The 20,512-nt window shown below is 37.6% G+C and overlaps 1 protein-coding gene across 6 annotated transcripts in view; it reads right to left on the bottom strand.

The window, feature by feature from the left end:
* Positions 1–20,512, bottom strand: part of TMEFF1 (transmembrane protein with EGF like and two follistatin like domains 1) — a 93,647-nt gene that overhangs the window by 54,973 nt on the left and 18,162 nt on the right. For all 6 annotated transcript variants that reach the window (XR_014077644.1, XR_014077651.1, XR_014077659.1 and 3 more), the window contains exons 2-3: positions 13,037–13,146; positions 4,298–4,427 (exon numbers count right to left, since the gene is read on the bottom strand). Coding sequence is in view for 1 of the 6 variants with exons in the window: in XM_081572885.1 (XP_081429011.1) it covers positions 4,298–4,427; positions 13,037–13,146 (240 nt within the window). In the remaining 5 variants the exon portion in view is untranslated. The remainder of the gene's footprint in view (positions 1–4,297; positions 4,428–13,036; positions 13,147–20,512) is intronic.

The following is a 20,512-nucleotide window of genomic DNA, read 5'->3' as shown; positions in this document are numbered from 1 at the left end:
CTAAAGCTTTAAAGGAATAATAAATAAACTGCTTTTAATAAAAAGGGAGGAAAAGCTTCGGGTCTTGCTCCAAAAATCTTCTTAATTAAATCTGTGGATAAAGGCCAAAAGATATGAATAAACCTAAGGTTTAGAAGGAAAGAACCTCAGGGTTGAGGTTTTCTTAACACTGATGAAATTAACTTCCTCCAAGAAACCTTACCAGAAGGAATCTCACCAAGGTGTCGGTAAAAAAATTGTTACTAATCAAATTAAAGAGCCTCCCTCAAAGTCACCAGCAAGAAACCAGTATAAAATGTAATTAATTTAAAATATGTATTTTATAATCCTGAAAGAACCAACATATGGCATAGAGCATGGTGAAAAGAGGGCAAGACTGTAGCATCATCAGCCTGGAGCTGAGATGGCAAGTGATGAACTTGACACACTATCTAGCACTTTCTAGGGAGAATTTACCAGAAAATGCATTCCAGTCTGTCAGACAGCTCTCGAGAATAGGGGACATCCTTCACAATATCGCTCCCTTCCCTCCTCACTCTCAATCTCCTGAAGACAATATCAAAGTCCCAATCATGGCAGAAGCAAGAGGGACTGGAAAAAATACATATTTTAGGTATCATCCACTTCAACACTATTTTTGCTTTATTGACTATGCCTTTGACTGTGTGGATCACAATAAACAGTGGAAAATTCTGAAAGAGATGGGCATACCAGACCATCTGACCTGTCTCTTGAGAAACCTGTATGCAGGTCAGGAAGCAACAGTTAGAACTGGACATGGAACAACAGACTGGTTCCAAATAGGAAAAGGAGTATGTCAAGGCTGTATATCGTCACCCTGCTTATTTAACTTATATGCAGAGTACATCATGAGAAACGCTGGGCTGGAAGAAGCACAAGTTGGAATCAAGATTGCTGGGAGAAATATCAATAACCTCAGATATGCAGATGACATCACCCTTATGGCAGAAAGTGAAGAAGAACTAAAGAGCCTCTTGATGAAAATGAAAGAGGAGAGTGGAAAAGTTGGCTTAAAACTCAACATTCAGAAAACTAAGATCATGGTATCTGGTCCCATCACTTCATGGTAAATAGATAGGGAAACAGTGGAAACAGTGGCTGACTTTATTTTGGGGGGCTCTAAAATCACTGCAGATGATGACTGCAGCCATGAAATTAAAAGATGCTTACTCCTTGGGAGGAAAGTTATGACCAACCTAGACAGCATATTAAAAAGCAGAGACATTACTTTGCCAACAAAGGTACATCTAGTCAAGGCTATGGTTTTTCCAGTAGTCATGTATGGATGTGAGAGTTGGACTGTGAAGAAGGCTGAGCGCTGAAGAACTGATGCTTTTGAACTGTGGTGTTGGAGAAGACTCTTGAGAGTCCCTTGGACTGCAAGGAGATCCAACCACTCCATCTTAAGGGAGATGAGTCCTGGGTGTTCATTGGAAGGTCTGATGTTGAAGCTGAAACTCCAATACTTTGGCCACCTGATGCGAAGAGCTGACTCATTGGAAAAGACCCTGATGCTTGGAAAAAATGAGGGCAGGAGGAGAAGGGGACGACAGAGGATGAGATGGTTGGACGGCATCACCGACTCAATGGACATGAGTTTGGGTAAACTTCAGGAGTTGGTGATGGACAGGGAGGCCTGGTGTGCTGCGGTTCATGGGGTCGCAAAGAGTTGGACACAACTGATTGACCGAACTGAACTAAACTTCAACACTTCATGGGATTTTACACAAAGTCTTACAGTGTATTCACTGACCAATCAACCATGAAAAATATCTTCTCTAAGTAGAGGAAAAGAAAGGATGAAAGAGCAGAAAAAAAGACAAGAAGGGAACTTGACTTATTTTTATTACCAAATTTTTCTTAGGAAAACTCTTTTTCCCTTCTATTCCATATACATTGACTAGCTACATATTATGTGTTAGACAACATAGTAAAAGGAATAGGTACAAACTGATAAATAAGACAGACCCAGTGCAGGAGATACTCACTACCAACCTTTTTTACAACCAATGTCCAATTTTAATAAATATAATATCTCACCGCCTTCTATAAGGGTCATTTAAAGTTTTGAAATAAATATATTGTGACTACTCTGATAATGAGGTTGAGCTCTTTCTGTAGATTAGATTTTCACTAGACACATGCCTTCCCCCACTCCAACCCTGAAATTATGACATCCTCCCTAAGCAGGACATAGTACTTTCCTGTTCAGAAACAGATCTGGCTAAAGGATAAACACATTTATCCGTGTTGGCTAAATGAAATGAAGTATGATATATACACAGACATATGCACAAAGCATGAACAAACTGTGCCAGGAGATGCCAAAGAAGAAAGATTTCAGGGAGGAGAAAAGACTTAAGCTCAATATTAAAGCATTAAAAAAAAAGGAGTTCTCAAATAAGCAAAGGAGAATGTTATTTCTAGCACAGCAAATGGGACCTACACCAGACTAAATGACAGAACACAGACCCCACCCAGCAGATAACAAGATCAATGCAGCACCTTATAGCTTAGCTCATTCCACCCTCACTTAACCGCAGGAGATGATAACCATCTAACCATGTAGGTATGTAACTGGGGCTCAGAGCAGCTAAGTGACTTGGGCAAGGTCATTCAGCAAACCAGAGCTGGAGTTAATTTAAGTTAGAATTTTTCAGCCTAGTGCAGCGCTCTTTCCAGCCTAACACTCTGCCTCCCCATGTTCAACATTCATTGTTTATCAAAGCAGTTGGCATCTTAAACTCCTCATAAATGATGCATAATTAATTTGGGATTATAAAGAACTCCATATTCCTTTTTAGTTTCTAAATCAAGTCTGTGAAATATAATGTACCTAGAAAAGTATGTGAGAACCATACCAAATGATAGTCTACTGGCCTAAGGGAACCTAATTATTTAGTGTATGGAAAAGAATTTGGCCTTTCCCAAAGAGAGATCTGGCCTTGGCCCGCAGCTTCTAGAAGGCAACTAACTGATGTTTAGGAAGGAAGCTGACCACATCAGATCTTAGGGTGGGGCTGGCCACACTCAATATTCTTAGGGTGGGGGCTGGCTCACAACAGAAAGACCAACCACATAGTTCAGAGTGGAGGCTTTGAGTCATGTGGTGTTAGTGGACCAAGTTTGAGATCAACCACATGGACAATCAAGCAGTCATGCTTATGTAATGGAGCCCCAATAAAAACTCTGAACACAGGCACTGTTGTATACAGGAAAAGAAAGGAAATGGAGTAATCATATAAAGAACAGCCTCCACATTTACTGCTAACCTTCATACAATAATTCTATTATATTATCTCACCAGCATCCCTGCTCCCAACTACAAACACAAGTAAGAAACCAAGGCATTACTATTGGTTTCTTACAGTAATGCCTTCCAAAATTAACCCCTACCAATTTAGGAAGGCATAAAGAAGGCTGAGCATTGAAGAACTGATGCTTTTGAATTGTGATGCTGTAGAAGACTCAAGAATCCCTTGACAGAAAGGAGATCTAACCAGTTTTCTTTCCTAAAGGAAATCAACCCTGAATATTTATAGGAAGGACTGATGCTGAAGCTGAAGCTCCAATACTTTGGCCACCTGATGCGAAGAGCTGACTCGTAAGAAAAGACCCTGATGCTGGAAAGACTGAAGGCAGGAGAAGGGGAATGACAGAGGATGAGATGGTTAGATAGCATTACTGACTCAACGGACATGAATTTAGCACAGGGAAGCCTGGCGTGCAGCAGTTCATGGTGTCACAAAGAGTCAGACACGACTTAATAACAACAACAAATAATTCAGGAAGGAAAAGAGAAGTAAATACAAAAACTGGGAGGAGGTTGGTAACAAAGCCTGGCAAACAGAAAAGATACAAAGAGAAGAGCTTGGACAAACACTTCCTGGGATGCCACTCATGAGTTTCTACGGATATTCCCCACTCCACCTCCCACCAAAATAAAAATTAACAGAACGGATCTCATAGCATTTACCCTCCCAAATCTTATTCTGCCTAATGTTCAAACCATAAGGCAAAATTGATATGCAAAGTCTCCACCAAAAATAGTATTAAACATTAAAAACGTCCTGAGAAGTAACACAGAAGAAGTAATAAGAGAGATCACCCGGGGTTAAAAAGCAACATGCAATGGGGGCAAAAAGAACCCCTGCCCACTTCCCACTTAATCATCCCAATTCACACAGCAGTCCTGGGAATAAACCTCTGACTGGAAACTTCATCTTGGTACGGCGGGACCGTTTCTGACATTTCTTCAGAAGAGTATCACACATACCAGAGTAGCAGGGCCCTCTTGCTATGACTGTTATCTCTCTCTGGTGCTTACAAGCAGCCCTTCTGAGAAAACATTCATTTTGGTACGTGTCCCCATTTGATCCACAGACGGGAATGTAATTCGTATGGCACTGCAAAAGAAACAAAAATAAATTCTCAGAACGAGGCAGGAATATTAACAGTTCATTTCATATTCACGAATGCAATGCCATAGTATTGTAACACACTTCTACTACAGAAGTTTGTTCTTTTGTTTGGTTTTTATTTTTTTGTTGTTGTTGTTGGTTAGGTGACAACAACTGACTTTTATTTTCTTCTGTGTACTCTTCTACAGCTTCCAAATTCTCTACGATGAACACATACTTCTTTTTAATATCAAAAGACAAATGGACTGATAATTACAAAGGAAATCCACCCCATCTTTAAGTCTAAAAGTGAAGTCGCTCAGTCGTGTCCAGCTCTTTGTGACCTGTAGCCTACCAGGCTCCTCCGTCCATGGGATTTTCCAGGCAAGAGCACTGGAGTGGGTTGCCATTTCCTTCTCCCTATTTGGTTTTTAAAAAGAAGAGCTGTGCTACTTTCTCATACCTTTTTTCACATTTATAATAAAAATATTTTAACTATCAACTATCCATAAAAATGAGAATGAAAATCTCTATCCTATCTACATCATTTGCTAGCAATCCAAGGAGATAATATAAGAGGAGATTCTTCCCAATGTTTGGAATAAGCACTAATGATGTAAACTATCAAAATTGACTTATTCAACACCTCTAGTATAAAAGGTTTCAAGGTAAATGCTATAGAAGACACATGAGCTCTATTCTCTGAGACTTTACAATCTTATTAGAGAGCCATATAAACATGAAATATATATATGTGTGTGTATATATATGATCATGTACTAAATCAAAAGTACAGATGGTAACTATAATATCTAACACCTACTACTGTAAGATATAAGGTATTTAAGAAAGCCTGCTCAGACAAAGTGAAACGTGAACTGGTCCTTGAAGAATTAGTAGATGAAAAGAAAAAAGATGATACAGGTTTGAGAAATGACACTGAATTGGTATGTTTAAAAAACTTTAAAACTTCTATATTTCAAAAATATAAAGGACTAAAGTTTTAAAATCTGGGGGAAAACAGTATAACATGATACAAGTTATCATCACTAAAACAGAGACAATGCCAATTAATAAAAAATGGACAAAAGACAAATTTACAGAAAGATAACAAATGGTCAGTTAATATATTAAAAATTCTGACCTTTACTAACAATCAGAGTTGTACACGAAAATGAGATGCTATTTTAACCGTATAAAACTGGCTATTAGACAAATAAAAAATTCAATTTAGTCACATACCAATAGCCCTGCTGTAATTTAAACTGGCTCAATCTTTTAAGAATACAATTTAACAACATATTTTAAGAGTTCTAAAACAGCAATGAGGCTTTTGATCTAGAATTACACATTTAAGGATCTATCTGAAGGAAACTACGATAGATAAAAATTTATTACAGTCATTTCAAATAGAAATGTATTCATATCAAAAACATACAAGAAACAATCTAAGTATCCAATAAGGTAATGTTTATTTTAAAGCACGCTATATCTGTTCAAAGAGTCATTGAGCATTACCCGTTATAAGAATACTGTACGACAGAAAAAGATGATGTTAGGTGAAAAGCAGGTGATAATACCATGTATACAACTTCTGAGAATTTTGTGCCATTTTTAAATGCATTATCTAGTCCACAAAACTGAATGCAAATTTCTTAAATAATATGATAATATAAAATAAAAATATAGCAAGAAGATAAATTATATATATATATGAATTATTTAGAAAAAATAAATATTCAGAAAGTAAATCCTGGAAGAAAATATCAATAAATTTTTCACATTACTTGTCACCATATTTTTTTACTTCCATGTTTATGAGTTTCTGTTTTTCTCAATTTTTCTGCAATGAGCAAGGCTTACTTTCATCATTCATTTACTTTTTAAAAAGTGGTCAACTTACTTTATGAACCATAAATTTGGCATGCTACATCAGGTAAAGCACTGGTAAAAACAATTTTTAATAAAATATTTTATAACCAAGTTGATTTGCTATACACTATCAGCAGACTCCTACATCAACTTTAGTTAAAACTCAAATTTTACTTTAGGATGCCTTCCTATATTCCTCCAGTTCTCCAAGGATCACATCCCTTTATTCTCTTTCCCTAACACGTACACAATAAAACTTACATGATGTCTACAGGAGTCAATGTCACCTGTAATTATACAATGTATAATTAGCAACAACACAACAAAAAAGACCATAAGCTCCAAGATGTCAAATACAAGTCTATGGATTTTTCAAGCCAACTAACTCTGCACTCAGCAATGCTTAACTACTTTCTAATACAGTGTTCACAAAGGTGCTCATGCCCCCTGGGGGTGGGCGCCCCATGGAGGCATTTTTGGTTGTCACCATGACAAATGAAAGTGAAAGAGGACAGTGAAAAAGTTGGCTTAAAGCTCAACATTCAGAAAACTAAGATCATGGCATCCAGTCCCATCGGTTCATGGCAAATAGATGGGGAAACAGTGGTTGACTTTATTTTAGGGGTCCAAAATCACTGCAGATGGTGACTGCAGCCATGAAATTAAAAGACACTTGCTCCTTGGAAGAAAAGTTATGACCAACCTAGACAGCATATTAAAAAGCAGAGATATTACTTTACCAACAAATGTCCGTCTAGTCAAAGCTATGGTTTTTCCAGTAGTCATGTATGGATATGAGAGTTGGACTATAAAGAAAGCTGAGTGCTGAAGAATTGATGCTTTTGAACTGTGGTATTGGAGAAGACTCTTTGAGAGTCCCCTGGACTGCAAGGAGATCCAACTAGTCAATCCTAAAGGAAATCAGTCTGAATATTCACTGGAAGGACTGATGCTGAAGCTGAAACTCCAATACTCTGACCACCTGATGCGAAGAACTGACTCATTTGAAAAGACTCTGATGCTGGGAAAGATTGAAGGCTGGAGGAGAAGGGGACGACAGAGGATGAGATGGTTGGATGGCATCACTGACTCAATGGACATGAGTTTGAGTAAACTCCAGGAGTTGGTGATGGACAGGGAGGCCTGGCGTGCTGCAGTCCATGGGGTCGCAAAGAATTGGACACGATTGAGCAACTGAACTGAACTGATGACAAGAGGACATTACTGTCATTTAGCAGATGGATTCTAAGGGTGCTCTAAGTACCACTAAGGAAAGGACAGTTCCATACAACATATATACCATACAATTTCTTTTTTTTATACACCAGACAATTTCTGAATGCATCTCTAGCCATTCTTGTAGGAACTACTGTAAGATCATAAACAAATAAGACTGCTCTAGCTTCTCCTAATAGTTTTTATTCTAGCATTCACCATACTTCTACTTTTCGTTTTCAAGTACTACTGGTATGAAAGTGCTGATGATGATCTTTTTAAAAATCCAAATGTTCATTTAAGTAGATATAAGCAATGGACTCCTACATTGTCTTCTAGTATAATCATGTCCCAGCATTTACATTTTGAAATACTTATTTTATTATAAATTACTTTTATTTCTCCCTTACATTTCAACTATACATTATATTGATTTCTTTAATTATGTGTTTATGTAAGCTACATTATCTACAAATTTCATTTTAGAAAAGAAATGGAATACAAATTATTGGTTATAAAAAAAGGTTATTAAGTCTGATAGGGCTGAGAATCTATATGGTAATAGCTAACATTTAACGAAGAGTTTCTATCTAGTAAATACTGGCTGCAACTTTAAAAGTCCTAAACCAACTTAAATATAACAGTCCTGCAAAGCACATCTGGAGAAGGAAATGGCAACCCACTCCAGTACTCTCCTTAGTGCTTAGAGGCAGAGCTCTGAAGTCAAATGCTGAGTTCAAATCTTAAGTCAACCAGTCATGTGACTACGGGTTAGTACGAATGCCTTTTTTCCCCCCATCTGTAAAATGGTAATTATAATAGTATCTACCTAACAAAACTGTTATGAGGATTAAATATGAGAAATCCATCTTTAGCATTTATATCTGGCCATAGTAAATTTTCAACAAACATTCACTGGTTCTGCTATAGATATTATCATTTCTGAGTTTTAAGTAATTGTCTAGGGTCACAGCTAATTCCTAACAAGTATGTACTCTAACCACTACACGCTCCGGGTGCCTAGATTAACTATTATTTCTGGATGTATCTGTCGAGGGTATTTCTCGATGACACTGGCATTTAAATTCGTGAACCTAATAAATACCCTCTCCAATGTGGGTGGGATCATCCAACCCACTGAGGGCCTGAACAGAAAAAGGCAAATGAAGGGAGAACGAGCTTCTGACCTTGGCTGAGCTGGGACCTTGGTTTTCTCCTGGTTCTCAGGCCTATGGGCTCAGACTGAGACTTACATATCAGTTCCTCTGATCCTCCGGCCTTCAGACCCACACTGGAACCACATAATCAGCCTTTTGGGGCCCCCAACCTGCAGACTGCAGATCATGGGAATTCGTGCCCATAACTGAATGAGCCCATTCCTTATAATTTCTTTCTCTCTTCTCTCTCTCTATATATACCTTGTTGGCTCTGTTTCTCAGGAGAATCTTAATACAAAAGTCTAATAAGAGGACAGAGTACTTAGCTAGAGCAAATACTATGAAACTCAGGGAAAAAAGATATCAGCCTGAGAACTCCAGTCAGAAGAACAAAGGGGAAGAAAGAAAACAGGAAAAGCTCTTTACATATCACCCAGGTTTCAGTGAAAAGATGCAATACTGATCATTTTTCTTTGTTCAAAATTAATAAAAGCAATTTTGTTTATGTATGTGGCAAGATGTAATAGCTCCTATTAACAGGCTAAACAAAACAATTTTAGATTTAAAATTCTATTATTATCTGTTAAAATGTGTTTCAATTATGCCCCCCGAAAGCTTGACACTGAAAGCATGATGAATCATAAGCAAGGTTTTTAAATGAATTGAAAGATACTGCTAAAGCATCCACAGAAAAGTGTTTAATGGGCACATGAGGTCACTGTTCTTAAACCAGCAAGAATGGAAGAGACTTAAAAGCTTATAAAGAAGGCAGAGGAGTCAAAGAAAGTTTTGCTCAGCAGTAGGATCAAGTCACGCTGTAAGCCCTTAGGCAGTTTGCTCCTACAAGGTAAGTAATTTGTCTTTAAACATCTTTATATCCCCAGCACCTACCACACAAAGTAAGCTCTAGGTAAATGTCTACTCATCTAAACCCCTAATTTTTCTTTTCCTTTTTTGCTTTGCCACAAAGTAAGAATACAAGGGATTCAGACAGATCATGAGAAGGTTCTCTAGCTGTTCAAGTACGTTAAAAAGGTCAAAAGGTTTTATAACCTTAGAGTTGCAAGGAAAGACTTTAAGAATGAAAAGCAGAATCATGAAGACAAAGATAAACATAAAATGAAAATATAAAACTTTATATAAAAAAACATAAAATGAAAATAACACTAGGATAACTTCTTTAAAATATATAGAGCTTTCTTTGTAATCCATATAAACTAAAAAGTGACTATCTCTAAGGTACTTTTTAGTTTATATGGATTACATATATCCCAGGTGGCTCTAGTGGTAAAGTACCCACCTGCCAATGCAGGAGACATAAGAGATGTGGGTTTGAGCCCTGGATTGGGAAGATCCCCTGAAGAGGGCATGGCATCCCACTCCAGTATTCTTGCCTGGAGAATCCCATAGACAGAGGAGCCTGGTGGGATACAGTCCACAGGGTCACAAAGAGTTGGAAAAGACTGAAGTGACTTAGCATGCATGCATAAATGAGTTAGTACTTAAAAGAAATTAAAACACTTATGCATTAGTAAAACAGAATATTTTTAAAAGGAAATTTAAGAATTAACAGATGTTGTCTCTGAGAAGAGCAACTGGTAGTTTGGAGTGGAAGGAAGACAGTTTTTCCTTATATAATGTTCAAGTTGTTTACTATGGCAAATACCACACTTTAAAAAAATGTATCAAAATGATACCTACATCATAGGTTCTCATAAGAGCTTAAGTTATGTTAACTTTTATATATAAATATATATAAAATATTTAGAAGTTAACGGATATAAAATGCTCAGCACAGTAAGCAATATTATAAGAACAACACAAACAGTGTATTATATTTTATTAATACAGTATACACATGTTATCTTTATAGATCAACACAGGGAAAAAGAAAATACTCCCTAAAATAGAAAGAATATGAAATATTAATTCACAAAAAATGGTAAATAAATCTATGGCACATTTCCAATTTCTCCAGTAATCAAATGCAAAAAGTTTCTTTGCCTTTCAGATTTATATAATTTAAAAGGACTGACAAAATCCACTACCAGGAGGCTGAAAGGAAACAAGCAGCCTGGTAACACCGCTTTTGGTGAGAACGCTAATCTGTACATGAGCATTCCATTGGCCCGACAACTCCACATCAAGGAATTTAACCTAAGGAAATAAAAAACAGTTAGAAGAGGGGAATAGCCCCAGTTTTCCCCACCCAGGATGGCTAAAATGCCCACAAAAAACCTGCAATCTTTGATGCCCAGAGGATAGAATTCAGAGCAACCAAAGCCACTGGAAAGTGAGCGAGAAAGTCCCAGAAAGGAGAGAGAGAGCAGGGAGCCCCAGACTCTGTGGCTGACTTTTGGACCAAGCACTCAGGGGCACACTCCAAGCAGACCAGCTAAGACTGAAATAAACGATACTTGTGTTGCTACCCAAACAGGAAGGACAAAGTCTGCTGTTTTTCAATCAATTCAACTGTTTCAAAAATGACAATACTCAGAGGAATGTAATTCAAACACTAGAAAACATATCATTCACAATGTGTAGGATATAGTCAGAATAAATAGGAAAAAAAAGAAAATATAATCCATTCTCAAATGAAAAGGCAATCAATAGAAATGATCCCTGAGATGTCCCAGATGTTGAAACTGGCAAAGATTTTTAAAGCATCAATACCTATGCTCAAGGAAAATAAGCTTGTCAGGAATGAAAAGACAAGAAATCTCAAACAGAAACTATAAATTCTAAAAATAAAGGATCTGAAAGTAAAGACTCACTGAATGGCAGAATGGTGATGACAGAAAAAAGGATCAGTGACCCTTGATGTAGGTAAGTAAAATCTACCTAACATGAAGAACAAGAAGAAGTAAAAGTACATGAGGGCTTGGTACATACCATGGACATCAACACCTTTTAAGGAAAGAAGCCCACTTTAGTTACTATCCTTCTTAAGAAGATTTAAGGAGCAAGAGGGCAGGCAGACATAACACTGCCTATTTTTTTAATTTAATTTTTATTTTATATTATAGTTGATTTACAATGCTGTGTTAATTCAGGTGTACAACAAAGTGATTCAGTTATATACGCATATATCCATTCTTTTCAAGATTCTTTTCCCATGTAAGTTATTACAGAATATTGAGTAGGGTTCCCTGTGCTATACAGTGGGTCCATGTTGATTATTTATTTTATATGCAGTAGTTACACTGGCTTGACAGCCGTTACATGAGGAACCATGGAGGGGTGGGCACAAGGTTAGCTAAGCCACTTCAAAGGTGGCTACTGTCAATGAACAGTGGATTGTAAAGTCCCTTTTGACCAAGAGGAACATTTTTGGCTGGTCATCAGTATACTCCCCACCCCTTCCTCCCTTACTTAAACTTTCTACTTCTTTTAATGAAAATAAACTTAAGAGTTAACAATTTTCAAAAAAGCTTCATATTCAAGGTCTCTTTCTGATTCTGATTCTCATTACAATATCCTAAGAAAGGGTGGGAAATATGCTATCTATTTTGAGATGGATCATACAGAATTATGCCTGAAGCTATATAGGGTTTCTAGAAATACTGACTCTCCTATGCTTTTATTCCTAATCTCTGTTCCCTTTCTTCCCTTTAAAATCCAAAATGGCAGGTACAATTAGAATAAGATCATGAATTTAAAAATTTCTAGTTCCTTTTTTGTCTCATCACAAATTCTGAATAAGGGACCACTTTGTGAACAATGGTCCCTGGTCAGGGGAACTAAGATCCTGCAAGCTGTGCGACACAATCAAAAGAAAAAAAAAAAAAAGTAGCACATTTCACTTCCATTCTTTTTGTTTTTTTAGACAACAAACTCACAACTAAAACAGCATCTGAAAAATAAAGATATTCGCACTCTCAGTTTGAGATTCCCCCTTTCTAGTCCATCTCTAACTCGGATCTACCCTGAGGCAGTTATGTTCTTTGGCCTAAAAAAGATGAAATAGCAAATAAGGGAAAAATAAGGGAAATAAGCAAATAAGGGAAAGAGAAAGACCAGAAAGAGAAGGAAAGGGGGAAAAAAGACCAATATTTTAAATAAGTGACTCTACTGCAACATGTACCTTACTTCCTTTCAGTGACAATTATACCTTACATTTGAATAAAACTTTTAATATTTTTTTCAAGGCATTTTCACATTCTATGAGAGCCAGTCTGTCCTTATAATTCAAGAAAAGAATGGAAGGTACAAACAGTAGTGTTTCACTTGACAAGAAAGAATCGGTGGGCTGTGAACCCAAATTTCTTGTAGGGTTCAAGGTGTTTTACTAAGCTTTTTAATGTAAAATAATGTAGAATTACAAAATATGACAAATGTTAAAATTTTGGAAAAGAGGTTTGATTTCCTTACCTGAAACTGACATGCACATTTCAAACCATCTCCATCTTCTTTACAGACTCCTCCATATTTACATGATGATTCATCACAAATTCTTAGATCAGATTCCCTCACATTTAATTCTGTAAAAGAGGAAAAATTGTTTCATATATATATGTGTGTGTTCTTTTTATCCAAATGTGCATATATAAATAAAAGAAAAAATCCTTATACCTCATAGACAAGTATAATAAGCCACAACATACAAAAATTAAGTTCTATAGGACACAAAATGTTTAAGATTCCCCAAAGAAAGTTGTGCATAGTAATGTGCCTAAAATCACATAAAGCAAAGCAAAATAAAGCTCAAAATTTCAGGATTTCATATAATTCTCATAAGGGAAATCCACAGAATTTTTTTATTTTGCCTGCCAAGAGCTTAAGACAGTGTTTTTACTATTATTATCTTAATAATTTAGATTATTTTTCTAGTGACTGAGTTACTTTTAAGGGAAGCCAGTAAGAATAACTGAAAAAAAATCTTGACTTTTTGGTACCCAGAGTAAGTTTTGGATGATCATTATTCACTCTAGACAGATAAACAGTTTCAATTACAAAAGAATGATAAGGTAAGCTTAAATTTCACACAATAGATATATACGGTATTTCACACCATAGGTATATATGGGGCATTTATATGCAAAGAAAGAGGTTCAAAATCTTCGTAGATTTAAAATTTTTAAATGATTGATATAATTTTACTACCACAGGAAGCAGAGCCTATCAACAATACTAGTATTCTGCAGTCATTCTGTGCTTGTTCCAAGACTGTCAGTATTATTCTGGAACGATCAAAATAATCTCTCTAGGAAACCTAATAAATTGCTTCCAGGTTAGAGAAAAGCTGCCAATCACATGGAACTGGGTGAAAACCACTACAAAGCCAATTTTCATATCCTCCCTACTGGAAATGAGAGCTACAACAACAAATGCACTTATATAAACAACCAACAAATGGTTGTTTAAAAACTCATCCCAGGGCCTCTCTGATGGCTCAGTGGTGAAGAATTCGCCTGCCAATGCAGGAGACACAGGTTCGATCCCTGATCCAGGAAGATCCCACGTGTGGCAGAGCAACTAAGCCCATGTGCCACAACTACTGAGCCTGTGCTCCAGAGCCTGAGAACCACAACTACTGAGTCTGCACGCTGCAACTGCTGAAGCTTGCACCCCCTAGAGCCTGCTCCCCAAAAGGAGAAGCCACGCAATGAGAAGCCTACATACCACAACTAGACAGTAGCCCTGGTTCACCACCACTAGAGAAAAGCCCACACAGCAACAAAGATCCAACAAAGCCAAAAATAAATGAACAACATTATTAAAAAAATAAAAGACAACTCATCCCAGTGAGGAAGTGAATTCATGAGCCTGGAAGCAGAGAAGCCCAAGTTAGCTCCTGCCTCTGTGGCTTAATAGCGGAGACACTCTGGGAAGAGCCCAAGACCTCCTGCAGCTCTAGATGGAAATGAGGTCTTGGCAAGCATATCTCAGCAAGCATTTCTCCTGCAGTCCCTCATCCCTGGTTGCTTCCTACTTTTAGATTTCAAAGCAGGCCTCAGTGGACTGACTTGAGGAGGTTCTATTTCTCTCTCTAGTGACACGCGTCCTGGTTGACCATCATTGCTGCTCTCTGCCCCATTTGTCCTCAGTGCTCTGCAATATGTCTCTGCCATTTGTCTCAGGTCTCCTGCTCCCAGCTGACCCTCTGAGGAACTGATAGTCTAGCACCTAAATACCCAAGGAGTGGACAGTCAGGGTACTTATTTGAGTAACCACCCTGAACCAAGCACTAAAGTAAGCATGTCTATGTAACTACAGGTTACAAAAATTTTCGTTTTCTTTTCCTTAAATGGATCTCAGGTGCACAGAATTGGATTGCTCTGAAGTTCAAGCATATGTGTAAAAAAAATTTTTTTAGAAGATGAGCAGAAACAAAAACTATAGGAAACTAATGCAGTTGTTTTGTCGCTCTCAATGTTTCATATAGTATCCAAGGCAGAAGTGACCATCCTTCGATTCCTTTCACCTTGGCTCTGGAGGCTTTATGTTCTTGGTTTTCCTCATCTTCCAATTTTCGCTCATCCTTCCCTTTCTCCCCTTAAACACTCACACTAGCTCCTGAGGCTCAATACTAAGGGGGGGAGGGTGCTTTTTTCTATCTACCTATATTCCTGCAGGGAACTTGCACAAGGTCTTTGGGTCCCAGTTACTGTCTTACGTACACATTAAAACCCAAGGAACATAACTAAATATTCATAAAGAACTGCTCTAGAAAAGAAGATAAGAAAGCATGACATCTCTGCTCAACCACAGGCTTAATCCATTTTAGGGACCATAGAAATAAAAAGAATTGCATGATTTGAGAAATAAATTTTAGTTTATTTCTCTTACTTCTTTTCTTTGTAGCTTTAAAGTTCACACTGGGTTCCAATGAAATCAGACATATCAAACGATAAATAAAGTTTTTATTTTGTCCATGGGTCAAGATCATATTTTAAGACTTGCTATCTTGGCTTCAGGTTCTTTTGAGTTGTAATATTTCACTTGTATTTTAAAAGCACAATGGAACTGCAATCAAGAGCCTAAACCCTCCCTGCTACAAAGATTTTCACAGGCATCTGTTTGCATGACAGACAAAAGAGCACCTTGGGGGAATAATCATTCATACTAAGGTGAAGCTTCCCTGGTAGCTCAGCTGGTAAAGAATCTGCCTACAATGCAGGAGACTTGGGTTCGATTCCTGGGTTGGGAAGATCCCCTAGAGAAGGAAAGGGCAACCCACTCCAGTATTCTTGCCTGGAGAATCCCACTGACAGAGCAGCCTGGCAGGCTACAGTCCACGGGGTCACAAGAGTCGGACATGACTTAGCAACTAAACCACAAGGTAAAACAGAAAAGCTCAGCCTGATAAACAAAGCCTTGGTTGGACAGGAGTCCAAGTAAAGTCTTAAATAATTGGGTGCTACATCATAGTTTGACAAAAATTAGTTTATCAAGAGTATCATGACTTTCCAGTGCCCTGACTCCTCACAAATTTGACAACTACTGCCTTAGTGCAAAATCAGTACAGAAGGAATTCTGAATTGGGGCCATCTTCTGAATGTTATTTCAAGTATTCTGTTCAGTACCAGGCATCAGGAGGGCACTCTACTACCTATCAATAATGATGATAACACACCTGCCTTGCTGAGCCCCAAATGGGAATTCAGCAGAAAGGATGAATCATTTCTAAGGCCAAAAATCAGTTCTCCAAACAGAAATATTTTACACACAGAATCACTCAGAAGAATAGATTCAAAACAGAAATATTTGGTTCTAGTTGCAAATGTGCCCATCATATAATTCTCTAAATGTAAAACTTGTCTCAATTTTCATCAACATTCCAAGGCTGGGGAACAATATACCATAAGGGAAGAAATCCTACTTACTATGAACGTGAACTGCCAGAACCCCCAACTTTTGGCACCACTAACTAGGTTCAGGCTGCAGTTCAAAGTGAGACCCATTAGCATTCCAGAATGATGCGACTTTCTACCACCATTCCAACTAAACAGAAGGTAACTGGGGGATCTTATGAGTTAGCTAGTAATTATGGGGGCCAAAAAGTGAATTAACTTTGCAAGATGTTATGACAGAATTGAGGGTTTCTCCATCTCAGCACTACTGACATTTTGGGTTAGATAGTTCTTTGTTGGAGGGGGCTACCCTGTTCACTGCAGGATGCTCAGCAACATCCCTGACCTCCACCCACCAGAAGCCAGCAGGACCAGCTGTAACAACCAAAAATGTCTCAACACTACAAAACATCCCCTAGGGAACAAACTCACCACCAGGCGAGATCCACTGCAGAAGATGAAATAAAAGGCTTTATGGTTAATTCTCCAACACAATCATTAAAAATAAAATGAGTCAAACAGCAGCAATCTGCAGAATCTCTGCACATTACTACACTTATTTTTCATTGCAACAGGAAGCTCAGAGTGGGTGTCCTCCTTTAAGAATGTCTTAACCTCTCATCAGCCTGGCTTCTTTCCCCTTTCATATCAAAACTGTATCAAAGGTCAAAATCACTCTATTCTAAAGATCCCACACCTTTCTTAAGTCTTCCAGCTCTTTTCTTGACCTGTCTATTGGAGCTGACACACCTGGCCTCCCCCTTTCCAACCTGGTAATCTTAATTATTCCCCCAACTAACTCTCTGACCACTTCTCCGTCGCTCCTTTTTCCTCCTCCTAGTGCTCAATCCAAGTCACTCTTAGAATTTATCGCCAACTTAATCAACGCTCCAGATTAACCAAAGTGTGCTTTTGTCTGTAAAACATGCCAACCAATGCCCATGGCTCAGTGAATCCTCAAGGCTACGAGGTCACTCTCTAGAACATGCATGAGTACTTGAGCTCCAACCAAGAGAGCTGCTCTTGTGCTTCAAGAGTCAGTTATGTATGTTATCCAGTCTGTGTATACCAACTGTATTCATTACTGTAATTATGTGGTTTCAACTCTTCATAAGAATGAAAATAAATTTTCTATGAAAACAAAATTGGATGCTCAAAAAGACTTAGGACGAGTTCCTTTTTAAAAATAGCTGTTGCCTTAGGTGGAGGCAAGATAAAAATCTAGGTTTTTGTATCTACAAGTCTTTAAATTCCTTTTTAAAGACATTAAAACTGGAATGTGTACTCAATGCATTATGAATGTGGTTTATTCAAGAAAGGGGAAACTCCAGTTATTCTCAAAGAAAAACTCTGGGCTCTCTTTCAAAATATTGTTTAATAAATATATATTTTTAAGTCAAAATGCCACATACATTTACAAATCATTTTGTGACTCCTCACTTTAAAAACTTTTTTGGTTAACCAACTACCAGAATCTTACGGCACTGAGACAAGAGGACTCCTACTATGTATAAAAATATTCTGTCCTCAGCCATCCCACTGTAATATCTCATCTTACTACTTCTCTCAGCATTCTCTTCCACTCCCACGACTCAAGTCTTCAGAATTGGTTTTCCCCAACCTTATTAAAGCCATCTCATCTGCTTTTGCCAGTGCTATTTCCAGTCTTCAGAGCACTGCTGAGCAAAGTCCTATAAATTAATACTTAAATAGGATTTAATGATAAGTATTCTTTAAGTACTTTATAACATGTGGAAATATTCAGTTTATCTCTAGATGATTCCTTATTGACTCTCTTTCAGGACATGTTCAAACTCTGTACCATGTTCTTAAGAAAATTTCAGTGGGTTTGTTCTCATTGCCTAGATGTTAACAGTATTTGGGAAAACCTACACACCAATCCAAGCTGATATGACCCCTGCTGGATGGTTTCACTCCCAAAAGATGCCTGTTTGTTCATGACACTGTGTCCAATTGCCTACACGACAGAATCACAATCTCTACGCTGAAAACAGTGGAAATATTAAGAATATTTAAACATTTAAAATATCCCACACCAGGAAAGTGTGACACAGCCATGGAATATTACACAGCTGTTTAAAAGGTTGTGTATATTATATAACAATATAGAAATATGCTGATGAATGTTAAGTAAGGTAGAAGACAAAGCTATACATACACCAATATAATATATAAAAAAACATATAGGAAAATCCAACTGTGTTTGCACCAGTGGAACATGGAATTTTTTTTTTTTCCTCTTTTCAAGTTTTTATACCAGTTATATTTAAAGGTTGGGGGTGGGGAGGGCTTCCCTGGTGGCTCAGCTAGTAAACAATCTACCTGCCAATGCAGGAGATACAAGAGATGTAGGTTCAATCCCTCAGTCAGGAAGATTCCCTAGAAAAGGAAATGGCAACTCACTCCAGTATTCTTGCCTGGAAAGTTCCATGCACAGAGGAGCCTGGCTGGCTACCGTCCATGCAGTCTCAAAGAGCTGGACACAATTGAGCACGGGAGAAAAGAGTCAATGTGATTTCAAACAACCCCAGACACAGTTTGCCATACAATGGACAAAGCTTGAGTTTGAGAGCCAATACAGGCCAGGTTCACAGGCTAGTTCTTCACATTTTAGAGTAACATCACCTTCCCTAGATGTTGTAATGATTAGATGAGATAATGTATTAAAAAGCTACAGTGCCTAGAACAAGAAGGTATACAACAAAGATTCACTTCCCTTCCTTTCCCAGACCAATCTTAGACATACCTGTAATGACACAAGTCACTCAAAACTGAAACAACAGATCTAGTAAATGTTGACTTCAGTCTCAGCAAGTGAGATGAACTAGGAATTAAATTCTCTTCAACTTGTTTACTAAACTAACGATATTACATTAGTTATCTTCTGCTATAAAGATATTGGGGGAAAATAAACTGTGCTCAGTATTCCATGATATAAAACCAAAAGCAGTTTACATTAATATTAAACAGTATTCACAGAAGAGATGACTAAAAGATCTCTAAGCTATATAAAACGAAAGAAATTCACATGTGTCACACAATTATCTGACTCCAATGTTTTTCATCCGATTCTGCATACTACTGCCAAACCACCCTTTGTTAAACACCATTCTGATCATGTCAGTCCTCCAATCAAACACCTACAGTCATTCCCTGATGCCTATCTCAGTTCTAAACGTATGTCAGGATGCTTCAGGCAAGGTGACTGGGAGGACAATCTATTCCAGGATAAGAAAGAAATACCTAGATCTCAAGCTGGGTATTAATGGTACCCAGGGTTTTTCTAGCCCTATCAAAGATCTCAAATTTGGACACTCTCTTCCTTACTCCTATTTTTGACTAGCTTGGCAAACCTGGATGCTTCCCTCTCACATATCCACAAACTGAAACCTCTATACAGCTGCCAGGGGACAAGGATAGAGGAGTATTGGAGCTGTTAACAGGTATGGAAATTCTTTTGGGAGTGATGGAAACGCTTTGCAATTATATTGTAAGTAGTAGTGATGGTTGCATAACACACTAAATATATTAAAAACCACTGAGTTGTATACTTCAAAATGGTGACCTTTATGTTATGTGGATTATATCTCAATAAAGAATAAAACACTTCAAAAATCGGAGAAAATAATCATGTCACCTACATTTTGAAAAAGATGAATAAGCAATATAATTTGCCGTTTAACAGGCAGACCCTAGAATCAGACCTCTGAGATCAGCATCCTGCCTCTGTTGCCTCTGTCACTTATCAAGTACATAACACCTTAGTAATTTACCACTCTGAGCCTCCATTCCCTCATCTGCAAAATGGGGACAATAACAGCACCCATCTCATAATGCTAATGAAGGATTAAATAAAGATAGGGAAAACACTCAGCAGTGCATGACACATTAGAAGTGCTATGCTAAGTGTTTGCTGTTATTTTTATTATTATTATTAATACCAGCTCTGGAGAAGATGGGGGAAAATGAGCATTCAAACCAACTTTAAGAGTATAAACTGGCAGAACCTCTCATAGGAAAATGTGGCAGTATA

The sequence above is a fragment of the Giraffa tippelskirchi genome, chromosome 1, assembly GCF_054371585.1.
Source record: "Giraffa tippelskirchi isolate mGirTip1 chromosome 1, T2T-mGirTip1v1.2.pri, whole genome shotgun sequence".
NCBI classification, from domain to species: Eukaryota; Metazoa; Chordata; class Mammalia; order Artiodactyla; family Giraffidae; genus Giraffa; species Giraffa tippelskirchi.
This window is presented reverse-complemented; position numbering and strand designations above follow the sequence as displayed.